At 39.6% G+C, this 17,323-nt stretch overlaps 1 protein-coding gene across 1 annotated transcript in view; it reads right to left on the reverse strand.

The window, feature by feature from the left end:
* The window catches only part of LOC136676177 (neuronal pentraxin receptor-like), a 149,225-nt gene extending 133,029 nt beyond the window's left edge, over positions 1–16,196 (reverse strand). The window contains exons 1-2 of the mRNA XM_066653019.1: positions 15,278–16,196; positions 11,032–11,251 (exon numbers count right to left, since the gene is read on the reverse strand). Coding sequence (XP_066509116.1) covers positions 11,032–11,251; positions 15,278–16,060 — 1,003 coding nt within the window. The 5' untranslated portion in view covers positions 16,061–16,196. The remainder of the gene's footprint in view (positions 1–11,031; positions 11,252–15,277) is intronic.
* Between the last annotated feature and the right edge of the window lie 1,127 nt (positions 16,197–17,323).

Below are 17,323 nucleotides of genomic sequence, written 5' to 3' on the forward strand. Positions count from 1 at the left end.
TTAGCATGTGACCAATTACCAACAAATGGTATATGGAAATTACCTGTGACGGCTATTGTCAATACACACTCATCTGATCTTCCTGGCGAACATTGGCTTGCTATCTACATAAGTGAAGACCGTGTCGGGTGTTTTTTTGACAGTTTTGGAAATGCACCTACCTATGACAAGTTCCCTAAAATTATTAGTGATTTCCTTAAAACAACATGCACGACTTTGAGGTATTCTACCAGACAAGTTCAAGATTTTACATCAACCACATGCATTTCTATACCACATGGTTAGACTGTGTAATTATGAAGAAGTGATGTCAAAATATGGTTTTAATTTAACTAAAAATGACAATATGGTTTCAGCCTTTGTGAAACATTTGTATCCGTGTGTTTGTAAGAACAGGTCGTTTATTTGTATACAACATGTTCAAAAAGGAGAGATGTTTATTGTATAGCCCTGTGTAGTGTAAAGCTGACGAATAAAAACACTGATTTTCAAAAAGATTTTCAACTCTGGTTCGTTTATTTACAAATATACATGTAACAATAATAAAACAACAAATGACAGTTTTTCAAACAATGTGAAAAATATTCAAAACAATCAAGTAAACAACACAATCACACATCAGATAAAATAAAAATAAAATATATAACAATTAGAAGTTTAACCAAACACTTCTGTCTAAAACGGGGGAGAGAAATCTGGGGGGTTCAACACTCTTAACAGGCGATTGCAAAGTGTCTTTCACTGGTGTAGCATAATCAGCAGACTTTTTATTTTTTAACAAATTAATTTTTTGTCTGACAAACTTATTTGGTATGGTAGAAAGAGGGATGTTTAAAACAGCAAAAGCCTCTAGAAACTCGCTCCACCCCCGAGGTCTACGATCATCGCTAACACGGTATGCGGCGGTGATGCTTTTCACCAAGTCCAGAATATGTGACCCTGGGATTGTACATTCATTTAAGACAAATTCTCCTAATTCATTCCAGGAAGACACATCTTTTGATTTAGACATTGTATCTAAAACATACTGAACATTCTGTCTGCTTCGCGAAGATACATATCTAAGAACATCATCGGTTATGGAATGTTTGTTACCTGTCTGATCGACAACATTTATTTCCTTATTAACAGTATCCGCAGGCGGCAATGACAATGTTAAAGTATTGGTCTCCATATCACCATGTTTAGCGATGGTTAAATATCTCTGTAACACGGATGTATAAAGTCTGGCCTTCTCGTGGGGGTCGAGATCCCTCCTGGCCAAAATATCTCTTATCGACGTGTCCAAATCATTTTCTACAATTTGTCGGACAGCGCACCGACTGTTATCACTCTTTAACTTATCCAACTGGTGCTGAGGTACCAAAAATAATTTTTCAGCGTACTCCATGACTTCAGTTTATCTCCCCGCTATCAAGCTTGCTATAAATGGTAAAGCAATGCTTAACAATGGTAAAAGAAAGCCGCCTTTCTGATTAATTATTTTCTTTTTCCGTGAAACACCAACCTTTTTATCTGCGATAAATTTAATTTCAGACTTCTTCTTCTTTAACTCACGATATTGTGTTGATGTGAGAGGTACGGTGCCATTAAGAACATTAAGGGCAACCTCACACAGAGTTAAGATAAGTTCATTAGACGCCGTTTGTAAAATAACACGTCTCTGTGCTGGTGTGGCTTTAAATAAAAGTTTAAGAAGCGGTAGGTTTCTATATAGTCTGTCCGACATACTGATCTATCTGCATATTTTCGGAATGTAAACAACAGGCGTGTTTGAAAGCAGATCTATTCTGAGACGAAAGTTTTCAGGAGTCTTAGCTTTATAATCAATTAAAAGGTGACCGAACGGCTTGCTAACAGCGTTTTGAAAACATTCCATGAAAAATTTGGTGTTGCCGGGGTACATCTGTCTACCTAATACACAAACCTGATTGTTGTCTCTAGGATTTTTAAATAATATGAGATAGTTTGTGCTCAAACTAATTGTCCTACTAGACTTTCCTTGAAAAAACAAATTTTGCATTAAGTAAATGGCACTTAAATTTCTGTGATGTACATACTGTGTAAACACCTTTTCCACTTCGGCATTATTGCTGGCGTCTTTCATAACATCATCAATTATTAACAAATTATTTCTGTTAAGCGGTATGTGTCGTCACATAGCGACGTTGGTATCCCTTGAACAAAAATAATATTTCTTATCTTTAACATTTCATCATAAAGGGGTTGCCAGCAGTCATAAATGTATACTATGTTTTCTATTTTATTTGAAATCAACTCATCAGAACGCTCAATCAACTGTTCTACCAAAAAAGTTTTTCCGGAATTTGATGGTCCGCTTATTACACACGAAAATGGGTGTTGTAATCTAAAATGAAACCCATCAACATTTATCACACCCCGACTGTCATTAGTACCCATAAGGAAGTGTTGAAAAATCAGGCAACAGGACACGTTTGTTGTACACAACTTTAAACCGCTTCACTACTGATTTGTTTTTCAGCGTGAGGTTCTTTTTATTTCTCACAATGCCGTCAGCGCAAGCAAGTATGTGTCGGCTAGTATCGCGATTCGTCACATAATTATCAACAAGGTCAATAAGTGTGTCGAGTCTAATAACTTTTGAGTTTTCAGAGTTTAGCGTTATGCCCTTTGCTTTCATGCATGTTTTACCGCCAGCTGTAAGATAACGTACGTCTTAGGACCTCCCGAGCAGAACTCTGTAATGTAATCACCACCACCAATCTCGTCTGTCAAATCGCCTAAATAAGGCCCCAGAGGGGGTTCCCAATCACCTTCATGAGAAACAAAAATAACACTGTGTCGCTATACAACAACCTGTCTCCCAATTTATCCATTAGATTATACAATTCTAAACGAGCGTGAGCTGTTGTAAATGCGCCGAGGAATACATTAATATCACGTGTTGGACAGCCGAATAGCACCACTTAATCAATGCTGCAGTGTCGGACACAAATGAAAAGTGTTTAACCTCATAGCCGTCACCAAAGATGTGTTGTGAAAACTGTTCAGGGTCCGTTAACACTTCAGACACGGGCAGGTTTTCCCTCATTGAAAAACGGCCCCACAAGCTGTTTAACAACAATTTGTTAATAGAGCGACGCGCCTGGTTAAGGCATATCTTGTCAGGATTCAGTTGGATATTTTCCTTTTCAAAATAATCCCTGATGTATTCGGCCCTCTCTTCCTCTGTGACAGCATGTGCTGGATAACCACTGGCCTCCTGTTTGTACTGTAAAAACGTCTTTACATACTCGCAGAACAACGTCTCTGAACTGTCTGGGAAATGCCAAACTTCGTGGATTTTTGCAACTACATACCCTTTCTCAACAGCCTTCACTAAATCAATACTGACCCATGACCCCGTTATAGATCTCTCTTCATCACTATGCATACACGAACGCAACTGGTTTTCGTGCTCGGCACATGTGCGGCACAGCGGGAACATTAACTTTCCATTACAACGGTATGGTAAAACAGGGTGGAGGAGTTTTCTTGGCAGATATACTGTTGCCTTGACTAGACCATAGTAATCCTCAAGAGGTTGAAAGTCTTTGAAAAATATTTGGGGGTGCCCTACCGGGTATTTCTTCCGGGCCTGGCAGAATGGATACAAGCTGGTGAAGTCCAAATATCTAATTTTCTCACCCTCCTTTGCTTTGTAATACAAATTATATGCATTTGTTCGACCACCAAAAAGTGCGTCTCTTGGTTTGAGCCTTTCAGGAGCTGTGTAATTAGAAATGAACGTGGCAACATCCAAATCATACCTCTTAGCAGATGCCCACTGACATTCCCACATCACTTCAACTTCTAGACCATATGCTCGAACAAGCGTCTCCACCTTGGTATCAAACCGCATTCAATGTCTTGTGCAGGTTAATGTATGCGTTGTTGTGTGTCAGCGCCAGCGTGTCTTTTGGTAGAAAATGTGTTTTGTATACTGCCATACAACATGATGCTAATGTCGTATAATTAAACGCGTCTAGCTTTGTGCACTGAATGAATTCTTCGCAATACTTGATACATGCTTCGCGCAGCAAAACAACGTCGTTCCTGCCGTAAACATACAACTCCTTTTGGAAGTCAAAAACACCGTTTGAGACTGTGTCGTACCATTCGTCAAACTCTTTTTTGTCTTTGTCGTTCATAGTGTCATAACCATAAAAACCCTTTTCAGGGTATGGCCCCACATAGTTCTCATTTTGTTTTAAATTGAATTTGTGTGGGAAATGTCCTTTCTCGGAGCATGTTAGATTTAAGCCTGATGTTGTTTTAGCCAAACGCATTGGAATGAATGAATATGAGTCTATGTAATGTTGCTTGTATGTTTCATCATACATGGAGATCTGTCTACACCCCATCATGGTGATTTTGACAGCGACACCCACACTAGAAAAATATTCCAATAATAGAAAATTGTCAAAACCGGCCGCATTGTGTGCTAACCATGTGTACGCTTGATATTTGAGCTGTCTAAACTTTCTCATAAGCCTTTCTATGCAGTCAGACCCTTCTGCAGTGAATTCTGTACCATCATATGTAATAGCGCAGACAAAATTAGCTTCATGCTTTCCATTTTCAAAGCGTGTCTCAAAGTCGAAAAAGATGTAGGAATTACTGGGTTCTTTTAGTTTGATCGGCTGTATGTAACATTCATGTGTGGTGTCCGATATTAAATCTTCACCACAATGAACACAACGACCCGACACACACTTGTGGGGTTTTGGTTTTATTAAACTTACGTGATAACGATGGCCACATTTTTTGCAATACTTAGTTAGATTGCATGAGGATGCTATCACCCCTGTAGTAGACTGTTGTTTTTGTTTCTTATGCTGCTCATAACAATAGACAGACTTGCAGTAACGCGAACAGTCATCACAATATTTCACACGCCTGGGGTGTTTGTGACACATCGCAACTATATTTACAGCTATGATCTCTGGCGTTAGTGTAGCCCGTATAACAAAACGCACAAACATGCGGCACCCCCATGAACGCTTTCAAATTTTTTACCAAATAATAATGACTGTCATGGAGGTACAGAAACGCAGTCTTGGTATGTGGTTTGTCTTTGGTTTGGTACTTTTCTAATTTACCCGAACGACTCTTGTGGAACACAACTATTTTAATACCATACTTATATTCAAAACGACCAATATCATTAAAACCTACTCTATGGTCACGTGTGTAGCCAATGTTTATCTGTATCTGTTCGGCTATAGGTTCTAATGTGTTATGTGGTACATGCGGATTCAGAAAAAGAGCAATGCAGATTGCAAAACACAGATTGTTTGAGATGTTTGTTGGGCAGAAAAGATTCAGTCTGTTCCTTTTGATCACCTGATCGTGTGCTAGGTCACGCACCTTACGACGAACACCACAATTTTTACCCACGACTATCGAGACAGTCAGCGCCAAACTCTCGTCCGTTTTAATACTGTTGTTACTCTGCATAACCCTTTCAATAGCGTCTGAAAATCTGTCTACACTGTAACCGTCCCTTGAAGACAACACCGTGTTTACATCAGATGTTAAACTACTACCTCTTAAGGTGATGTCGATAACACCACCATCACCAGCCAAGACCCTGGAGAATGACACAATTTCTGACAACACATCGTGTATATAGGACGTGTATGAAGCTATGTCTGTGGATGGCGCGTCATGTAAATTCAGCATCCAGTGAAGCACAACGCTGTTAAACCGATTCCTAGACACTATGGTATAATCGTCTACAACACCACCATTTCTCACCAATTCTGCTATATGACCGTCAGATAAACCAAAGTTAGGAGCTGTTGGGTCAAATGCTGAATGTCCAGGTGTTGTCACACCGCTACCTGTTTGTTCATTGTTTATGTGTTGTGTGTTATTTTGAATATCATGTTCTAGGTCTGCTATAGCTATGTCACATTCTTCGATAAGACAGCGTAGTTTTTCACTTGGATACAACCGCCCCCAAGCATCATATGTTGCGTCATCACATGCAAAATCTGTTGATTGTTCGCCACTACTATCATATCTACAACGCTTAACCGGTTGTGTATGTGATGCTTGCCTTGTGTTTGTTAACCATTCATCCGGTGTTGTTTGTAATAATCCATGTGCGTTACTACTGTTATCGCTGTCTTGTATGTCTACGTCTTGTTGATTTTTACTAAGCGAGTCAATAGCCATGTCACATTCGTCCATAAGACAATGCATTTTTTCACTCGGAGACAACTGTTTCCACACTTCATATATTGGGTCATCACACGCAAAATCTGTCGATTGGCTGTGGCTATTGTTATTATTACAAAGATTTGTCGGATGTGTTTGTGATGTTTGACTAGTGTTTGTCAACCATTCGTCCAGTGTAGTTTGTAATAAGCCATGTGCGTTACTACTGTTATCGCTGTCTTGTATGTCTACGTCTTGCTGATTATTACTAAGCGCGTCAATAGCCATGTCACACTTGTCAATAAGACAACGCATTTTTTCACTCGGAGACAACTGTTTCCACGCTTCATATATTGGGTCATCACGCGCAAAATCTGTAGATGCCATGACTGTTTAGACCTATTTGTTTTTCGATACACAAATTATTGGTTTTTAAATGTCAATGGTTTAAAATAACGCTATTACTTTTGAATGTGCGTTAATGATTTGATTTATTTAACACATACTTGAAAAATAAACCACACTAAATTATCAACACAATAATAATAATAATAACAATTAACTATTAACTATTATTATCTACAAGAAAAGACGGTCCTGCAACAGGGATCCGTGTTGATTTTTTAAACTGCAAAAGTCTGTTTAATTTATACAACAATTCTAACGCTGTTTTACTGTGCGCAACCTGTTTCTTACACAAACCAAGAATATCCTTAACTAAATTGGCATTAGCTGTTTGTTCTTTACACAAGGCTTCAATACGTTCAACCTGTTTCTGAATAATATTGTCGCGCCTGCGGTTTAAACAGCCTGCCTACGCTGTTCAATAGAGATTTTAGCGATCTCCTGCGACATCTGTCACATCAACGTTATAAACTCAACAGGGTTGTTAGCGCAATTACAACCCCCCACCTGGTTTTGTTGTTGTTGTTGTTGTTGTTGTTGTTCGTGATCTTGATTGGATTTTATTTCATCCGTAATAGAGTTCCCAGGTTCGATCAGAGCATCATTTAACACATCATTCAGCACAACAGCAGCACCGTTGTCCTCCTTTACTGTAAAGCTGTTATCATTCCATGTTTTAATTAACTCATCAGACCATCCAGCGGCGCACAGACCAGGATCAACACAGTCCTCATACACCAACAGATCGAAAATGTCCAAATCTATGAACAGATCAAATAATGAAACACTCGTTAACACACAAACATCATGTTATAAATAATACAAATAATATTTAATTGTGTTTTTATTACCGTTTGTTTTGTGGATATCGTCCAATCTAAGACGTTTACCACTACTTGAGCGCAATGTTTGAGCACCACCAGATCCAAAACTATCACGTTTTCCGTGTGGAACAGACACCCTGATGTCCCTTGGGACGCTTTAATTGGATCGGGTAGGACTGCTTGTTAAACACGGCGTAAATGTTTGCGGCGCTTGGTCGTTGCTGGCGTACGTAGCATCCAACGGTTCAACAGCAACAGAGGTGCCGGGAACAACTTCAAACCCTGGCGGTGTTAGGAGATTTGTTGCTTCAACTAAACGTGTCAACCCTACAACAGAGAACATATAAATTACACACTATTGCGCCACACAATCAAAATATAACACCATGAGTTACAAGATGTATCAGACAACCTACCAAGAGGATTTAAATACCCCATAGCATCCACAGTTTCTGAAGAAATGAAAAAATAATCTCATGAATAACAACTAAAATAAAAAAGACACATAAAATAATAAAGAGCAGAGTCATACCTTCACAAAGTTGTGATAAACCTTCAATGCTCCTAATGGCATGGATGGTTTCTAACTCAGATGTACCTAGACAAGATAAACCATGTTAAGTGGGTAAGAAAATATTATATCACCGAAATTCTGACAAAAAATTAGGTAGAAATCTGTAGCTTAACACTTACCGAGAATGTAGGACTCCATTGCTACTTCCAAATAGTGTCTGAATGGCGTCTAAATTGTATCGGTATAGGCTTTGTCACACAGGATTTAAGTTAACTATATATACGTGGGGGCTGTGGGTGTGTCAGGGGTGGGGTGTGGGTGTGAGGGGAAGCCCATATAAGGACATCCTGTACTGACCTGTCAGTCATAAGCCCGAGAATCAAACAGGTTAATTTTAACACCCCTTAAATATTCATGAGGGCTGCTACCAAATGCTATACCACGCCGTTTCTTCCTTGGCGCAAAAGCAAAGTTGGTTTCAGAACTAATAGTTGGTGTAACTGTAGATTCTCTTAAAAGAGACTGATTTACACACACTGTAGACATTTTAAAAAGCGTTTAGCCATAGAAATCCACCAGGGTCATTTTAAATACCACATGCAAGCACAACCCACCCCTCACATGTTGGGGGGTGTGAGGGTGTCAGGGGTGGGGTGTAGGTGTGAGGGGAAGCCCATATAAGGACATCCTGTACTGACCTGTCACCTAGGTCATAAATCAGGGGTCATAAATCATTCACAAAGGTGTTTGACAGAAGGTGTAGGATATATACTACTTATGTACTATTTGTATACATTGCAATTGCTGTATGTTTCCATTGTTTAAAGGTTGTATGAAAAGCACACTTACTAATATTACATTGTCAGATATGTTGTCATTGTGGTGGTACCCTCAATTGTACATATTTGTACATTTAATTAGGGAACATGATTATATTACAATTGTAGATTTTAAAATGTGTTGATTTCATACACCCTGTTTTATTTCCAGGACTTTTATTATGTTTTTTGTTATATGACATTTCTATAATGAAATACTACAAACATGTATGTCTCCCACCGGAGAAGAGAATGCAATGTACCTTTAAGTAACAAAACTGGACTTTTAAACACTTGTACCTTTTAGTGACCAATAATGTACCTTTTCCTTTTTTCTGAGAGTGTAAGTTATTTATTAAAGCAGTAATTTCACCATGAACTTGATTGTACCCTTTTCTGAGGGAAGGGAGGTGTGTGTGTGTGTGTGTGTCGGGGGTGGCAGGGCGGTGTATAGAAATAAACTATTACAACCGATAATGAGCCAGATCTGGGCCGAGTCTGGCACTAATGGCGTGCTTCTGGCTCAAACTCGGCCGTGGTCCGGTTATCGCGTTTAGTTATGGCTTGCCAGATTAGGGCCGAGTCATTTGAGCCGCGCCTCAGCCACAACACTCGGCCGAGTCTGTGCCGAAAGTTTCCCAGACTCGGGCCAGAACTATCGGCCCACTCTACGGCCGTACATCACGGCCGAGACAATGCCGACTCCGCGTGCGGTGTTGTGCCGAATTCAGCACCCCCGCCGCGAGATGCATCCCCGGCATATTAAGTCCTAAGGGAGGTTAATCGGCGTTTTATGACAAAACGGGCAAAATATCATGTTATAATAATAATAAAATAAATCGCCCTTTCCCCAGTAGAAACACTCTAGATGTTGAGATGTAAAAAAGAAAAGGTCGCTTATAAATAATAAAATGATATAGTCTACATGCAACACTGCTTTTTCTGAAGTCAGCTTCGACTTATTCTAAAACAAACGTGTACGTTCATTTTCTGACCACAATGAAACTCCTACATATCCTGTCGCAATTTTTATGGAATATTTAAACACTGGAAATAAATAGGAATATAGGACAAAAGCAGCGAATTGTAAATAAAATTACCACTTCATTACTGTACTTGCTAAAATGTTATATCCATGAAAATGTACACATGCTGCCACTGCCTGAACATAACTGCAATATTAATAGTTGAATTAGAAAGAAATGTACCCAATTTTAATTCTGGCTACATTTCTGTTTTTGCCATGAAACTTATACAGGTATTTTATATTGATCCTATAGGTGTACTGACAAAAACAAACCTTATTTGTGTGTACAGAAAGAGAGTTACAGGGGGATGCTTTTTAAGGCAGTCCACCTGCCTGAAAAGGCACCGTGGTATTAAAGTTACATATTGATGATGTAAGCACCACAACCCTGAATTGGATAAGCGGTTACAGATAATGAATGTATGAATGAATGAATGAATGAATGATGATGCAAGGCTTAGATGCTGAAGCTGGGCCATGGATATCCATTCCATGAAGCTCTCTGTACACATTGTTCTTGAGCTAATCTGAAGGCCACATGAAGTCTGGAGGTCTGTAGCAATAGACTGATGTGCACTATGTGCTGTCCTAGCTATGTCATTTTATGTGACCTTCCATTTAGTGGTTGAATTGCTGTCATTCCCAATTGCTTCTACTTTGTTATAATACCACTGACTGTGGAATATTTAATAGTGAGGAAATTTCACAACTGGACTTGTTGCACAGGTGACATTCTAGGTAGCTCCTGAGAGCGACACATTCTTTCACAAATGTTTGCAGTCTGCATGCCTAGGTGTTTGGTTTTTAACACCTGTGGCCATGCAAGTGACTGGAACACCTGAATTCAATGATTTGGGTAGGTAAGTGAATACTACTGACAATACAGTGTAAATAGAAGTGCTAATAAACTGCATGTATTACTGCTTTTACACACTGCTCATGTACAGGCAGCCATATTGAATTCTAAACTTGGGTTTCATGAGACTCTCCAGAATTTCTGTGTAGGAAATTCAAATGGAACACAGCATTAAACATGGCCATCCCCATGACCTCTTCTATTGAGCTTAAACTGATTCTTTATCAGTTTGAAAATTTCATAAGAAATTCAGTTATGAAACTACAGTTTAAGTCTTCATCTCTTGTGAGTTACATTTCATAATAATAAATTTATATTTTCATAAGTAAATTTTGCTATGTTTACAGCATAAGTTACGTATTGTTCACTTCATATTGTATATTGTATAGTGTGTAGCTCACTGTGCTCCAGCTCGGAGATGCGCTCATGCAGACTGTTGAGGCCCTGGTCGATGTGCTGGTGGTGGTTCTCTGTTTCTTTGCGCATATTCTTCCTCTCATCCTCCAACAGCTTCACCTTCCACTCCAGATCGCCACCCACATCCTCCACCTGCCCACCAGCCTGCCCTGGAGCCCCCACCAACGCCTCCGAGTGGTTCAGCACCACTGGAACCATCTCCATCTGAAAGAGAGAAAGAGACACACAAACTTCTGGTTATCGACCATTTCAAGATCTAGAAGCTGATTTTCTTTTCAGTGCTCATAATTGCAAAGTTATCCTCAGGCCATTAAACATTTCTCCACATCTCATATGTCCAATTTCAGTGCCGATTTCCTTTTCTAAGAAACCGATTTTTCGCAGCTCCAAATGGTTTCCGACCCATAGTGTTATCTTTTCATAGTGGAAGGAGGGACACTAACAACTATGACTTTGTTGAGAACTGAAGTGAGGCAGGAGCTTGAATTTGTTTTCTGTTTTTCTGATGGGTTGAGTTTGATGTACAAAAACCTGTGTGGTTGTTAGGCTGTAAATCTCATATAATTCATGTGCAAAAGGAAGACAAGGAAGAGAAAACTGAACTCCTAACAAACAACTATGCTGTCACGCCCTCGTCCTGTCAAGTCTGTTTTCCCCGTCATGTGCTCTCTCAGCACATGGCTCTGTTTGTTGTTGTCCATGTCTCCGCCCTTGTCCTGCCTTCTTTCTTCCTGCTTGTCAGTGTTGTTTGTAATCCTGCCCCTTCATTATTAGTCTCAGGTGTCCTTGTGTGTATTTAAGTCCCCTTCTCTCACTTTCTCTTGTCGGACATTTCACCTTTGTAGTGTTTCGTATCCAGTTGTTTCATGTTGTTCCAATTCCTGGTCGTGTCGTTTCCATTTCAGGTCATGTGTTTTTGTTTAAATTCCTAGTCATGTTGTTTCCTCGCTTCGTGTTTGCCCTCGAGTCCGTTTGTGTTTGTTTTGTTATTTTGTTGTTAAATAAAAGTCTGTGTTGTAGCGTGTGCGTCCGCCTCCGTCAGTCTGCCTCGCGAATCCTGACATATGCAAGTAAATCATATTTCATATTTGCATAGAAAATCTGGCAGTGCATCCCGCACTTAAAGTATCATAGAGATTCTTTTACACAGTGAAACATGTAGCAAACACAACCCGGGGTTCCATTTCAGTAAGGGTTTATTTGCTAAATAATAAACAAACAACAAATGCCCAATAATGGCCAACCTTAAAATAAAACCAAATAACATTATTCCAGTGAGTGTGATATTCTGAGTGTAAATGTGTTGGTTTAACTTTTTCCAAATTTTTCCTCGTGGCAGTCCGTATTATTTGAGATTATCATCCAATGCCTAGTTTCACTGGTTAATAAATAATGATTTTAAATAACGTGTGCTGTTGATTTAACAAATACATGCAATCGAGAAGAATCTGAACAAAGCATTTTTCTTCAAATGATCTTATATTTTGTATTTGTTTTATAATTATATATTTTGTATTTACTGTGATTATATATAACTTTATACAATCACCACGCTTACTGAGGAGGCAATTAATTTCTGCACAGTACGGTAAATACAGTGGGTACCCTGCACTGAAGCAAGACACTGCACAATTTAGCAGTCCTTTGCAGCATTTGTAATATGTCCATAGATTTATATATATATATATATATATATATATATATATATATATATATATATATATATATATATATATATATATGAGAGAGATACTCTATTGCTATAAAATTAAGTTAAAACAACAATAGTATATTATGGTGTTTCTATTGGTTAAAATCTTATGTATTCACACAGAGAGAGTGAAATAATGGTTTACTGACAATAAAGTTACTTTGAAGTGTTCTCCTTGTGTCTGCATGTGAAATTGTGAGTGACTGGAAAATGTTGTATGAGAGAGCGAGTCGTCTTCCCCCGAATGAGTGTCACTCGGCCAAAGTCGGGCCAAATGCTGTATAATTTTAATTGGTAACGTGGCATCACTTTTATGAATACATCATTAGTGGGCTGCTGGCAGTTTTTTATTTCACCTGACGGTGGCAGCAGTGTGCTAATGTATAGGATATTGCACCACTGTGTTAATGAACTAAGCTAAACGCCATTCATTATTCTGGGCCAGCAAAGTGATGACAGAATGACATTTGGTGATGACTCCAAAAAAATAAATAAATAAATAAATAACTGACAGTGAAAAACGGCGATTTCAAGAGAGGAATTGGATTTTACATTCTTTTGTACAGAAGCGTATTGCTGCCACACACAATAAAAAAAATCCTCAGTATGTTGTTATTTTGAAATAAGCATCTAATTTTTATGAGATATGTCTGTCTCCATTCTGTCGGTAATACCAATACTGTTCCAACACAAGAGCCACTGAGCCGTGGTTTCACTGGTTCACGCTGCAGTGTCCAGCGATGATCCATTGGTCCAATTGTGTCTAGTTCGATGTCCATGTAATGTTTTGTGTGTTTGGTCTTATTCTCCTGTAAAGTGGCCTAAATCACACACATAACTAAGCAGCGGCTCTGTATGAGCACCAGCTCCAAACTGCATGACCCAGTGAAACCATGGCTCAGTGGCACTTGTGTTGGAACAGTTTTGGTATTACCAACAGAATGGAGACAGACATATCTCATAAAAAATAGATATCTCATAATTACGAAATATTATGTCATTTTTATGACATAATATCTAATAATAACAAGATACTATCTCATAATAACGAGATGCTTATCTCATAATAACGACATGAGTATTGTTTTATCGTGTGCGACAGCAATACGCTTCCACACTACTGCAGCAGTTAATGATCTAAAATGAAGTTTAGTAGTTAATAAATTTAAACTGTTTTGTAAATGTGTTTTTTTATATATTTTGAATACACTGTTATACATTTTTTTATATTAATGATATGTTTGGAATGAGAGACTGGCCCTTTGAAAAAGGTTTGGACAACCCTGGACTATAGCTACCATGTTCACTACCAAGTGGAGGCTAGATGTATTCAGCTCACACCCCTAAGGAATAATAGAGCCCAATCCAGTAGTTTTGTGATTAGTGGCTTCACTAATGCTCTTGTGGCTGAATGCCATCAGGTCCTTTAAATATTCCAGCATTTAGTGTAAAATCTTGACTGCAGCAGCTGCTACTGCAGCAAAGGTGTCCACAACCTTTGGCCGTGTAGTTTTCTTTTATAAAAGACATAAACTCAAGCAACTAAACCATTGAAAAATATTTAGAATAAAGAGGGAACACTTATTCTAGGCAAAAAACCTGTAGCATCTTCCTCAAAGCTGTTTCTCTCACTCATATTTTATGCATGTGTTTTCCCCCAGCAAAAGCTTTATAGAGCAGAGAGAGAGAGAGAGATTTCCCTCACCCACAGCTCTGAAGAAACACATACTGTATGTCAGATAATGCTAATGTTACCAATAATCAATGAAAACGACCTACCAGTTAGCATTATGCAAATGACATCATGCGAACTGGTGGCCTTGAGAGGTTCCTGCTTTGAGATAGAATGATACTGTATATTTATTAAACACTGAAGTATATGGTATAGCAATTAAATGTCTTTCCTTACAAAAAAAAATTCTATGGGTACTCCAGAAACCTTTTAAGAGGCTTTATTTTTAGGCGAGTGGAAAAATGAACGCTCATAAATTCCCTCATTTGTCTTTCCAGATAAACCAAATTAACCCATGGAGTATGTGTGTTTGAGCACAGAAATCACCAAACTCCCTGCTAGACACTGGACAAGACACTTGTATTTTTAAGAGTGTCTAAGCCAACAATAAAAATCACATAGGACTGCTCAGTAAGACTACAATATATTATGATAGGAGTTATTTTATTTGGAATCATGAACGAAATGATTGCTGACTTGCACATGGTTTCATGCAAAGGTTAATACCAGTTTTGATGGAATTTGGTGGCTTTTGCACTTAAACACACAATCACTTTGCAAAGAAAACATGCATCTCTAAAATACTTCATAGAAGAAGAAAAAAAACTTCAAGTGTCAGTGGAAGTCAGTGTTAAAATATTTAATTCCAAACTAATTTGGAGCATTTCACATAATGTGGAGTACAGATGTGTTCAAATGATGTAGCAAATTAAAATTAGAGAGGACTAGAATTAAACTCTGATATAGAACCATGCCCATGAATAACCTGTACCATATATTCACTCACCTCTAACTTTTCTATGCGGTCCTTCAACTGGAGAATGGCTTTCTCCAGCTCCTCCACAGCCCGAGCCGTCTGCAGTTGTGCAGCAGATGTGCTCACATCATCGCCGGCCATGAGTCGCCGGCGTCCAGCTGCCCACACACCCACACTGCGCTCGGGCAGGCTCCTCTCCTCCAGGCCACTCTCACATTCAGAGAGCTTCCCTGTCAACTCCCGAATGGTCCTCTGATCCATGAGGATCTGGTCGTTTTGCCTGAGGACTGTCTGCCGGAGTTCTTCGGCGGTGGCGCTCAGTTGGCTCCAGTCCTCGTCGTCATCATCGTACGGCTCGTCAGCCTGTGACTTCAGGCTCCTGGACTTGCACTCTCCCGGAGGCACGGGTGTGCAGATGAGGCGGCTGAAGGAGAAGCGCTTGGGACCAGTATCGGTAAGCTCGTTACGGAACGGGACCTCGAGGCCTAGGCCCAGTCCACCACTCTCAAAAGATTCCGGACCGTGGAGAGCGCCCAAAGAATCAGGCCCGTGGATCGCGTTCGGTGATTCAGCACGATGGAGAGAGTTCAAGGAATCAGCGCCTCCGGAGTCAACACCGTGGAGTGCGCTCAGTGGCCCCGCGTGTGCCACCGCGCCCGAGGATAGCAGCGCTTCCGCGGACACCGAGTGGTTGTCGGCAGGGGCCTGGAGCCCGGAGGTGCGGGAGCGCGGGTAAACGCTGGCGATGATGCAGATTACCGCGCCAAGGAAAGCCAGCATGCCGGCGGCTACTAGGACTAGGACGAACTTCATCTTCCAAACCAGGATCCAATGTTCGGACGCGTCTTGCCGGGATCTGGATTATTTATTTATATATTTATTTGTTTATAATTATTATTATTATTAATATTTTCTTCCTGCAGATTTGCTCTGCTCCTCCTCCCCGCGTTGCTAAGCTCCTAGTGCTCTGGTTACTATGGTCCCTGACAGGAAGGATGGATGGATGGATGGAGAGAGAGAGAGAGAGATGATGATGACGTGCCCAGGGTAATATAATCCCACCCGTATTCCATCAAGCACCGCCCCCTGCGCTGAGATTGGCTAACAAATCTTTAAAACGTGTTGAGTTTGTATATGAATCGCCAACCAATCCATGTGAAGAAACTTGGTGATTCGCCAATCCTAATACAGGACGTACTTTACTAGCCAATCTAGGCACAGGAGACGGAGTCTTTTTAAATGAAAGTGAAAAGCGGGATTTTCACGGGCAAATTACACTTTCCAAAAGTTTGCAGACAGACTGGTTACATTTAGTTGCACCCAATGTGGACACTATTTTACTGTAAACACCGTTTATATATTATCCAGAAAATAATCAAGACATTAAATGACATGCACAAGAGTAGATGCATATGAGCCCACCATGCTCAATGCCAATAAACCTGGGAAGAGTTTGAGTATCCGGCCTGATTATTGATTATGTAGCTGCAGGGGCGTTTTTCTTGTACCGGGGCACAGCTCTACACTGTTAACTGCTCAAACGTTTGAAAAGATGCTAGTACATTATAGAGTGGCGTGTCCTCAACAGGTTTTTTATTACTGTGGGACATGTCATCATTTGAATAGGGCACCTACCCCAGGAAATGTGGTCTAGTGACGCCCCTGTGAATGTCACAAATCCTTACAACAACACGTACTGTATAATTCAAACGACCGTCCATTAATCGTCTTCATTAAAACCCTTGGTCAGATCATTTAAAATAGAGTGAGGGTCTTACCTGGTTCGATTTTGTTCATTTCCTTGCCTTGCTGCCTTTGTAGCCGAAAACAATTACAAAGAAAATGTTCATATTCATAAATTACACAATATACTCAAATATGTAAAACGCTATAACATTAAAATCACCTGCCTAGTTATATACAAGTTCCCTTTTTATCACACAAACCAATACATGTTGACTAGGTGGGATCTGAACCTTCTAATTTAGGTTTTAAATAGAGGTAGTAATATGTTTTCAGGGGTGCCGTTATGTTAACGTAAGTATAACTAGCTTGCTTAATACACTTTATTGCTTT

The sequence above is a fragment of the Hoplias malabaricus genome, chromosome X2 (genome assembly GCF_029633855.1).
Source record: "Hoplias malabaricus isolate fHopMal1 chromosome X2, fHopMal1.hap1, whole genome shotgun sequence".
Taxonomy (NCBI): domain Eukaryota; kingdom Metazoa; phylum Chordata; class Actinopteri; order Characiformes; family Erythrinidae; genus Hoplias; species Hoplias malabaricus.